Genomic DNA, 10522 nt, shown 5'->3' on the forward strand with positions numbered 1-10522 from the left:
GTAAGCCATTAATTGAGTGCAAAGAATAAATAATTTTGGAGAAATTGGGCAACCCTGTCGAATTCCACAGAATATGTCTATCCTAGATGTTATGCCTGGATTGAGCGAAACATAACTATAAATTTGCTTGTAGAACAGTTTGATCACTTTGCAAAATTTGTTTCCAAATCCAAAAAGTTCTAAAGATCTAAATAAAAAATTATGGTCTATTGAATCAAATGCTTTAAAAAAGTCAATAAATAGTATTAAACTTTCTGAATTAATAAAGGATCGATAGTCAATCATATCTAATATTAATCTTATGTTATTATGAATCTGCCTTCCTTTAATAAACGCTGATTGGCACTCATCAATCAATTTGGTTAAGACGCTTTTAAGCCTATTTGCATATACTAAGGCTAATAATTTGTAGTCGTTACATAAAAGTGTTATGGGTCTCCAATTGTCTAGCATTTGTAAATCTTTGTTTGGTTTGGGTAATAAGGTTATTAATCCTGTTTTCATTGTTGGGGATAGTTCTTCATTTTTTAAACAATCCAAAAAGCCATTAAATAACAAATCTTTAATGTCTTGCCAAAAGGTTTTATAAAATTCAATCGTTAAACCATCAATTCCAGGCGATTTTCCATTTTTCATTTGTTTTAGAGCTGTATCTAATTATATATTTTCAAATCTTCTTCTAACCATGTTTTATCATCCTCTTCCAATTTTTAAACTGATCTTTAATCATATCAAAAAAGATATCTGCATTTTCTTTTTCAGTTCTTGATTTATACAGATTACTATAGAACATGTTAATTTCCTCACTTATTTTGTTTGGTTCCTCAATTATAGTACCATCCTTACTCAATTTAGTTATTTTTTTCTTTGTTTGTCTACGCTTCTCTAGACTATAGAAATAAGATGAATTTTTTTCTCCATGTTCAATCCACTTGGCTCTAGACCTTACATATGCTCCTTTAGCTTTAATCAAGTACACCTCATCTAGCTTATTTTGTAAAGATTGTAAGCGTTCTGACTCTTCCGCAGTCATACAGGGTTTACCACATAATAAATGAATTTGTTCAATTAGATTTTTCTGTTCACATACGCGTAGGGCAGACACTTTCTTTCCCGTTTCTATAGCTAATTGTTTCACATTATATTTAAACCATTCCCATTTACTGACATTAGTCATGCTCATATTGTTAATTTCTGATTTAAGTTCTTTAACTTGTTTACAGAAGTCTTCGTTTTGTAATAAACTATTGTTAAATTTCCATATGTTGTCAGATCTTTGTTGTTTACGTAGAGATAATAAGAGACTTATCAGACAATGATCAGTAAGTGGGGTTGACTGGGTCTCACATTTCGTAACATATGATGATACTGTTTGGGAGACAAGCCAATAATCTAATCTTGAACATACGTTTTTATTTGATGGACTAAACCAAGTATATTTCTTCGTATTTGGGTTTGTCATCCTCCAATAATCGATCATATTGGTTGTCGTACAAAAGTCACAAATAATGCTATCGTGTTCTGGTTGATTTCCTCTTTGTGGTTGTCTGTCAAGCCATGAGTTAGGAGCCAGGTTAAAATCGCCTCCAGTTATCACCTGGGTAGAACCATATGTAGTACTCCACTTTGCAATTAATTTACTTAAGTTAGACATCATACTTCTATTTAGCGACCTGTTATTGTATCCATACACGTTAATAAGAATAATTTTCTGTTCACAGACTTCTACCAACACCATGATCCAATGCCCCATTCCGTCGCTTTTATGATCAATAACTCTCCCTGCAAATTTGTTGAATAAGATCATAACTCCTGCTGAGTGAGTAGTACCATGTGAATAAAGAATACTACACTGTAAAAAAAGTCAGTAAAATATACATCAAAACACCGTCAAATTCCAACGGTAATGGAGCGTAAAACCAAAAACTTCCTTTTACTGTATTAAATAGATTGAATAACCGTTAATTGTGAGACTGGATAAAACTTTGTTTTTTACTGTAATAAAATGTTGAAATTATAAATATTTTCTGTGAAAACAAATAAATATGCATACATTTTACAATTACATATTGTAATGTTGAAAATGTCTGAAAAACTTAGATTTTACGGTATTATTTGAGTAAAACTACATCTTTTGGGGTTGTGCACATTGGAATTCACAGTATAAAGCTGTAGATTTTTAAGCAAACAAAAACATTCATTTTTACAGAAGCAAGATGTTAAAAAATAGGGTCCACCGTAATAAAACAACCAGTACATACCATTAACAAAAAAAAAAACAAACAAAAAAAAGAAGCAAATATCAGCAGTGAAAGACAATAAAACTGATAGTATTTTTTTATTTTAAAATTCAGATACTGATATACAGATTAAAAGTTAGGCCTGCAGTATATCATTGTTAACCTTCTGATAAAAAAATCAACAGCAAAAGAAGATGTTAAAAATAAAGTTCATGGTTGTGAATAAAATTGATTTCAATAATCTTTTTTAATTATTATTTTAAAACAACTATATGTTGTTGTGTTTCACGCCATATTATCAGACCACCTTAAGTGGGTCCACCTTAAATTTTGAGTTTGTGTGATCGCTGTTGATTGGTAGCTAAACTGCTGGTAAACTGTGTACAGACGTTTTACGTTCGAATTGCAGAGAAAAAAAAAATCTGGTAGCAACATTGTGCAGTATGAGCGAACCATTTCACCAAAAAAAGGGGAAGCAAGGCAAGACGTGGCTGCAGCGGTCTGCAGACGTGACTTCTGATCAAATTCGAACCTCCTCCTAAAGAAACAAAGAGCGACGTTACATTGCGGGATAACGTCACCTGAAAATGACCAATAGCGCGGCGCGCTGCTGAGCTGTGTGCCAACCGCTCTTTTTTTCATGCAGGAGACTCAAGTTGGCTTCACTAACGGACACAGTTTTGAACTCGCAATTTAGCGCCATTTATTGCTGCTTGGACCACAGCATCTTCGGAATTTGTAGACATCCTGGCAGCTTACAATTAGTTCGAGGTGAGGTGAGGTGAGTACATGCAACTTCAAGTTATCTCTGTTATAAAAATCCACCAGCCCAGCGTTTATAGATAATTTTAGCAGTTCGTTTTTTTATGAGTGAGGTTGTGAATTTAGTTAGCATTTGTGAGTTGAGTTAGCATTACTGTCGCGAGGGAAGCATTGCTCTGGATTAGTTTCTGTATTTGGCGTGCTTAATTCGCTAGGGAGGAATTACCAAAGTACTTGGAGTTATGTTAACGTGTAATTTCTGTGGTAAGGTAGTTCAGTCATCAAGGGGCTACGTGCTTCATTGTAAACTGCATCGGAATGAGCCACGTAGTTTCTTTCGGTGTATTGAAGCAGGCTGCAAGCAGACATACACCAGGTATGGCGCGTTTAAGGCTCATTTTTACCGAAGACACTCTGCCCCCACCCATGTCACTGGTGTGGCGGTGGTTTCTTCATTTACATGTGCAATGGCGATGTGTGAACGTCAGTGTCAGAACTCTAAAGAGTTAATAGCTCATCTGAAGAGCCATATTGTGGAAGGACACGTGGTCACTTGTCCAGTAAGAGGATGCACAAATACCTTTAGAGTTAAATCATCTTTTACTGCTCACATGTCACGTAAACACAGAGAGTTTTCAGACAGCAGCATTGGTGATTTATATAGAGAGTCTGCATGTCAATCATCATCTGTTCCAACCACATCAGATGACTTTGTACCCTTGATTTCCGAGCCTGCTGCACAGTCTATTACAGATGAAGATAATATGGAAATGCCCCCTGAATTCTGTGATCTTTTTCTGAGAAACGTTTCACTATTCTACTTAAAATTGCAGGGTCAGTTTCTACTGCCTGCTTCAACCATACAGAACATTGTGGAGGAAATGCAGAACATACATGAGTTGGGACAGACATACAGTTTGGGTAAACTTGCATCATTGTTAAAAGATGACACATCATTATCAGAGGAGGACATCAACAAAGTCTGCGAGTCTGTCAAAAGCTATGATCTTTTTTCTGCATGTCATACCGGGCCATTGAGGACAGTGCACTCCAGAGCTCAGATCTTTAAAAAAGCCTTCAACTATGTGGAACCAAAGAAAATATTTTTAGGGAGAGATGAAAACAGAAAAGATAGGTTTGCCTATTATGTGCCTTTAAGAGAGACTTTGAGATGTCTGCTAGAGTCTGATCTGTGGCAGAAATCAGAAGAGCCCTCTACTGAGCCTCCTGTTGATGTTCTGTGTGACTTAAGTGATAGTAAGCTGTTTAAATCAAATGATTTTTTTGGTCAAAACCCATCATGTCTCAAGCTAGTACTCTACCAGGATGCCTTTGAAGTCGCTAACCCTTTAGGCTCTGCAAGGACAAAACACAAGGTATTAGCTGTATATGCATCAGTGGCAAACTTGCCACTTCATGTACGCTCAGACACAGATCACATGTCTCTTGTCTTACTGTGCAGGGAGAAAGATTTTAAAGAGTTTGGTCATGCTAATGTGTTCTCTGAATTACTGGCAGACTTGAAAGAATTGGAGGACAGTGGGATTGTTGCATCAGATGAAACTAAAGTCAAAGGAACTTTGTTTTGCATTGCTGGTGATAATCTGGGTTCTCACTGTATTGGTGGCTTCACTGAAAACTTTAGTTCTTCAAAGTACTTCTGCAGGTACTGCCTGATAACGAAATCTGAATTTCAGGGTGCTGACCCAAATCTGTGTGGACCAGAACGTACCAAAGAGAACTACAACTCTGCTGTTGATCGCCTCCAGATTGACAATACACCAGACGTCGAAGGAGTGAAGTTCAGGTCAGTGTTCAATTCACTGAAATACTTCAACGTTTGTATGCCAGGCTTGCCACCATGTCTAGGTCATGATATCTTTGAGGGAGTTTTGGCTTATGATGTGGCACTGTATCTGAAATACTTCATAAAGAAAAAAGCATGGTTCACTTACTCCACTCTGAACCGACGCATCAAACAGTTTAGTTACCATGCCTCTGATGCTTCTACAAAGCCATCTGAGGTCAGTCCTCAAGCAGCTAAACTCTCAGGACAGGCTATACAGAACTGGAACTTCCTCCGATTGCTGCCTCTCATAGTTGGTGACACAGTGACAGACCCCACAGATGATGTGTGGAACTTAACTCTGCAGCTGAAAGATATTGTAGACATGGTGTGTGCTCAGAAAATTTCAGTGGCTCAGGTAGCATATCTTGATATTCTTATTCAAGAATATTTAGAGTCAAGAAAAGCTCTGTTCCCAGAATGCAACCTGAGACCAAAACACCATTTTCTACGCCATTACCCAGCACTGATTCTGAAATTTGGCCCACTGATAAGATTATGGACAATGCGCTTTGAAAGTAAGCACAGTTATTTCAAGAGGTGTGCCAGAAATCTGAAAAATTTCAAAAACCTCTGCCATACACTCTCTGAAAGACATCAGATGTTTCAAGCCTATCTTGCAGCAGGGTCATTGTGTCAGTCTGTCTTGAAGGTCAAAGATGGTTCTCCATTTTACTCAGTGCTGTACAGTAAAGCCATTCAAGAAGCAGTTCAAATGTTTGACTTTACTGAAACCAATACAAAGGTCACAGTAGAAATGATGTACAAGGGAACACAGTACAAGAAAGGACACTTCCTTGTCACAGGGGGCTCTGACTCTGTTGAGTTTGGTGAAGTAGTTCTCATTTTGATTAAGAATGACAGTGTTTATTTTCTGGTGTCGGTGCATGTGACAGAATACCATTCTCAGTATCATCTGCACTCAGTGAGAAAGGAAAAAGAAAAGATGCAGTGTGTGAACATCATTGACTTAATTGATTTCTATCCATTAACATCTTACATGAAGTATGGGTACCAAATGGTTCCATTGAAACACAGTGTGCTGTCACAATAATGGTGCTGTTAGTTTGGTATTTACGTAACACTGTATAAAAGTGTAGTATCAAGCAAGATCAGCTTCATGTTTTAAGACCAAAGGTACCAACTTGGTGTAAATTGACCTTTATTCACATTCTTTTATCAGACATCTCGGAAATGGGGGACAGCATAAGGAGTTCCATTACTAAGGTGCTGCCGGACCTGTCTGCCTCAATCCTTGAAATTGTAGTGGAGGCACTACAATCATTAGGAGTGGAGACATCTGAGGACTTGCAGTTCATCAGTGAGACTGATCTGAACTCTGTCCTGAGACCAGTTCAGGCAAGAAAACTGCTGGCTGCCTGGAAACAAACCAGTAAGTATTATGATTTCATTGCACAATAGCCATGAAGGGCTTTCTGTTTTTTCTATTATGCTTTGGCCAAGGTCCAAAAAGTACAATTAATCTATTGTTTGTGATATTGTTTTACAGCACCAAATATAGAAATTTCAAGCCAGGCCAGCATATCGTCTCCATCTTCTTGCTCCTCATTTTCTGCCTCCCCCTCACCCAGTCCAATATATTCTCTAGACTGGGTAGATAACTTTAGAATTCCAAGTGAAGATTTTCCAGAAGACTTGATCCAGTGTCTTCAGAGAGAGAAAAGACCAAAGCCTCGATTGCGGAGGGAGATGATCCGCATCATTGTGAAGGAGATGATGAAAGCCTGTGCCTCTCCAAGTAGAAGAGCCTCGACTGAAATTGCAAAAAAACTGGTTGCGTTGTATCCCAAGTCACTGCAGGATGTCATAGAGGGGGATGTGGTAGGACAGGGGTACCACTCTTTGGTAAAACAGATTCAGGCACGAATTGAAAATGTGAAGAGGTCTACTTCACCAGTGTTACAGAAGCGCAAACAGGGAGGATCAGATGACACCGATGAAGTGACACCTGAAAAGCGAGCATCTGTTCAAGACACATATGGCTGCATAAAGTGGGACATGAAGTTTTTGCCAGTCAGTGAGACACTGGAAACCCAGCAGGAGAAGAAGGAACGTATGAAGATTCTCAGTGAACAGACAAGCTTCAGTCATGAAGAAGTAAAAACTCTAATGAAATGCACCTACTACTCTCAGCGCAAAGCAATAAACAGCGGAGCAGACATGCAAACCCTCAAAGAAGAGTGGCCTTTTTTGTTTCAGGCGATTGGAATGACAGTCCATTTTGAAGAACTTACTGGGGTACCGCTGAAAGAGACTTTCCTCACCAGTCTGGAAAAGAAGGGAAAACGGGTTCTGGACTTTCTGAAAACCACTTGTGCAGACAAGAGCAAGCGTGTCTTGGAGGCTGTCATAAAGCTTCGAATGCAGAGGGGACAGCTGAAGGGCTGCTCAGAAGACGTGAAAGATATGATGCTCCTCCTCCTCTCCTATTTTGATGAAAAAGAGGAGACCCTCTTCCACTATGTTGATGAAACATGTCTGGCAAAAGAAGTCCAAGTGGAAAGCCTGCCTGTGACACCATGTGTCATTGTTTGTGGTGAGTTGAAAATTAGTACAGTGTGCACAGAACCTAAGCTAATGCAAGGATACGCTATATTAAATGTCTGCACTTTCACTATTTTAAGACACATTTGAATGGTAAAGGGGGTTTTACAGTTAATTCTTTTACACTTGTATTTCATTCCAAGGATCCTCCTGCTTCGCATCAAGACTGTTCATGCTCAGCATTGACCACAAAGTTGTAAATGACCAAATAACTGACTTCATCTCTGCAATCTGTCTGATGATTGGTAGCTACTACTGCCTGAACATCCACTATCCCCTGGAACTTGGCTCCACACTTGAATTTCTTCAGAGGTAATTCTTTTACTTTTCCCTTGCCTTTCCCTTTTTCTTTTTTTTATTTTCTTCATTGTATAGTGTTTTATTATGGATTATTGTGTTTATCAAGGTGTTTCTTCAACATTAACCCAGAGAAGGGAACAAAAGTTGAAAAAACTAAGAAGAAGACACTGCATGTGAACCCAAGAGTACTCACCCTCATCGCCGATCTCTCTGATCACGAGTGGCGAGAGACCGTTTAGAGACATTTTGAACAGATCGGTACAGTCAGCTTAACTGTACCTTGACTGGGAACTACTGTGTTGTTTATGTTTTCAGTTATCCCAGCTGATATTGAGTATTGTGCTCTTACCTGATTTCTGTTATCACAGGCATGCTTTTCAGAGGTTTTGACCATATATCTTTAAACAATCCCTCTAACTAGGGATTGTTACTGAGAACTCTACTTTTGAGGTTTCAGAGATGTTCTATATTCTATACAACAGAGTTTAAACTATTTGAATTTTGTATTGCCCTAATTAGCAAACAAGTTAAGTGTTGCACTGAACTGTTAACATTGAAATTTAAACAGCACTGTCTGTTACACACATTACTTGACTTTAACTGTTATTATAGCATTTTGTAGCTGTACGTTTCTGCAAAAGTGATGTCACAAGCTTATGTGCTTGTTCAAATTCATGTTTTCCTGACAATGGTTAATATACATTTGTTAGTTGACTTTAAGTGTAGAGCTTAAGCAGTTTTGGCTTTTTTCTTTTCATAATGCCAGGACAAGCTTTAGATGCTTGTTTTGCCTTTATTTGTTTAAAGCAATATATTTGACTAGCAGCAAGTGTGTGGAGGTCAAAATATGTTCAAGACAATAAAAATGTCAGTGGAGGACATCTGAAATTTTGTTGCAGTGGTTTTCTGATGCATGTGTTTTAAGGTTTAAGGGTGGTGGCACAGCTAAGACCCAAGAGTCTCTTTCAAGGTTAGTAAAGTAAACAGATTCAACAAGATATTTTACACATTTCTTTGTTGTCTGTCTCTAAATCTAATTTTGTCTTTATTATGATTAAAAAGGTTTGTTTTGTTCCTGCCCTTTTCAGACAATGAATTTGAGCAGAAACCATAAGGATACTCAAAGGACCTGTGACTCTCAGGAAATGGTGAGATTTCAGGTCATAATCTTTTTTCTCCATTAAATTCATTTTCCTTTTTCCCTTTACAATGTTGCTGTTTTGTTTTTGTAAACAGCATCAAATGAGAGGGACAGATGGAACAGTTTCAAGACAATGGCAGGAAAAACATGCTGAAGATTGAAACAAACCTTGGCTGGAAATATTTGGTATGTGTTTTACCGTAAATCAAATTGTTGAAAAACATTCAGCTACACTGCAACACAGGGAAACTTGATTTGCACTTATTTTGTTACTTTAATTTCTTGTCTCATTATTTTTGTCAGTTATTATTGTTTATGGTGTATGCCCTTCTTGTTTTCTTTCTGAATGCAGAAGGTATCTAGCCAGTCCACAATGAAAGCTTCGTTGCACCCCATGAGTCTTCTGGCAGAAATGATGGCGCCTGTATTCTTTGGTTTCCCTAAACATCACACCCTGCCTGTTTATACGAGGCTCTTCAATTAAGTCTGCACGCAAAGATTCAATGAGAGGTAAGCAGTGGTATTATTCAAGTTTTGCTAAAGAAAGATGGACAGGAGACACTAATTTTAATCAGCCGAGCTCAGGTTCATGTCCAGGTGAGCAGTTTCATACGCTATAAAATGTAGATTGAATGATAGGTCTCATCACCATGCATTCAGCCATTAACTTCAAGTTCTATGATAAATCAATAGGAAACTTAAATACATTTTCCAACAAATTATGATTGTGATTAGGGCTGCGTTGTCTGTGTATCACTTTTACAAAAGTAGATTTAAAGGATAACTATTGCCAAAATGCAAACTGGGCTGTTTTTTTTTTTTTTTTTTTTTTTTCCCTGTATCGATTTTGATGCGCTCAAATTTATGCCCCGGCCCCCTAGTATTCCCATTCACTGGCTATTGACCACAAAACAAAATCACGGTCAATCTCAAAAACGTAATTATGCTTTTAGATATGTTTGTCTCGTTTACAGTTAAAAAAAAAAAAAACCAGCCCATGTTGCATTTTGACAATAGCTATCCTTTAAGAACTGTATATTTTACACTTAAGAAATCATTTATCATTAGATCTGTTTTTGGCAGCACGTTTTGTTCATTTCTGTGCATTTTGCTCAAGCACTGATCAAACTTTGTCCATTTTTTTGCTGCAGAGGGGATCCTGCCAGTCCAAAGTGAACTCCTGATGGACATTGAAGTACTCCTGCAGAGCTTGTATCGTCGACACCATGCGCATTAGAAAGTCCACTGAGTCCTTTCCTTCACCAAGGCAGGACCCAGTGACTCATTACTGTTGATAGGTCAGGGGCAGGTAATATTTTGTTTCATGTTTATTCATTCCTCCATGGATTACCAGCCATATATATGGACACATGCTGTATTCTCAAGATCTATGCTGTTTTGTAGGAATAGAGAAAATGATATGTTTAGTCTGTTTTCAAATGGTATGTCAAATTTTCTCATTGTTTATCAGTAATATTCTCTACCTTGGTTGTATATGAGCATCTTTAGATTTTTCTATATTTAGCAGTTGCAAATGTAAAATGTACGGTAAACCATTTATGTTCCTCATATTGTACTGTATTTTTAGCGGTAAAATACCGGCAGCTGTGGTTGCCAGGAATTTACCGTAAAATGTATCTGGTCAAAATAAAATGCTGTAATTTGTTA

General features: G+C 37.7%; 2 protein-coding genes across 3 annotated transcripts; both read left to right on the forward strand.

Annotated features, from left to right (window-relative positions):
• Nucleotides 1-2985: 2985 nt before the first annotated feature.
• Nucleotides 2986-10522, forward strand: LOC146579128 (uncharacterized). Of its 2 annotated transcripts, none has more exons than XM_085261346.1 (10): nt 2986-3016; nt 4700-4809; nt 6032-6241; nt 6359-7405; nt 7557-7725; nt 7820-8683; nt 8802-8861; nt 8969-9040; nt 9207-9364; nt 10006-10522. In XM_085261346.1, exons 3-6 carry the CDS (start codon nt 6043-6045, stop codon nt 7950-7952), a joined length of 1548 nt encoding a protein of 515 aa, XP_085117472.1. In that variant the 5' UTR covers nt 2986-3016; nt 4700-4809; nt 6032-6042; the 3' UTR covers nt 7953-8683; nt 8802-8861; nt 8969-9040; nt 9207-9364; nt 10006-10522. The 2 variants fall into 2 exon arrangements, with proteins under 2 accessions (XP_085117472.1, XP_085117479.1); XM_085261353.1 differs by having other exon boundaries at nt 8639-8683.
• On the forward strand, nt 3470-5902 carry LOC146579129 (uncharacterized). The gene has a single exon (XM_085267924.1). The coding sequence runs from the start codon at nt 3470-3472 to the stop codon at nt 5900-5902; it is 2433 nt and encodes an 810-aa protein (XP_085124050.1).

Source organism: Mchenga conophoros, linkage group LG3 (assembly GCF_057382185.1).
Source record: "Mchenga conophoros isolate Kocher_MC1m ecotype Shallow Benthic linkage group LG3, M_conophoros_male_GT1.1, whole genome shotgun sequence".
Lineage (NCBI taxonomy): Eukaryota > Metazoa > Chordata > Actinopteri > Cichliformes > Cichlidae > Mchenga > Mchenga conophoros.

What these genes read in the sequence shown, in the direction of transcription:
- LOC146579129 (XM_085267924.1), top strand. Translation starts at nt 3,470, where the DNA reads ATGGCGATGTGTGAACGTCAGTGTCAGAACTCTAAAGAGTTAATAGCT.
- LOC146579128 (XM_085261346.1), top strand. Translation starts at nt 6,043, where the DNA reads ATGGGGGACAGCATAAGGAGTTCCATTACTAAGGTGCTGCCGGACCTG. An exon ending in GGCTGCCTGGAAACAAACCA is followed by an intron (nt 6,242 to 6,358) that starts GTAAGTATTATG and finishes ATTGTTTTACAG; the next exon opens with CACCAAATATAGAAATTTCA. An exon ending in ACACTTGAATTTCTTCAGAG is followed by an intron (nt 7,726 to 7,819) that starts GTAATTCTTTTA and finishes GTGTTTATCAAG; the next exon opens with GTGTTTCTTCAACATTAACC.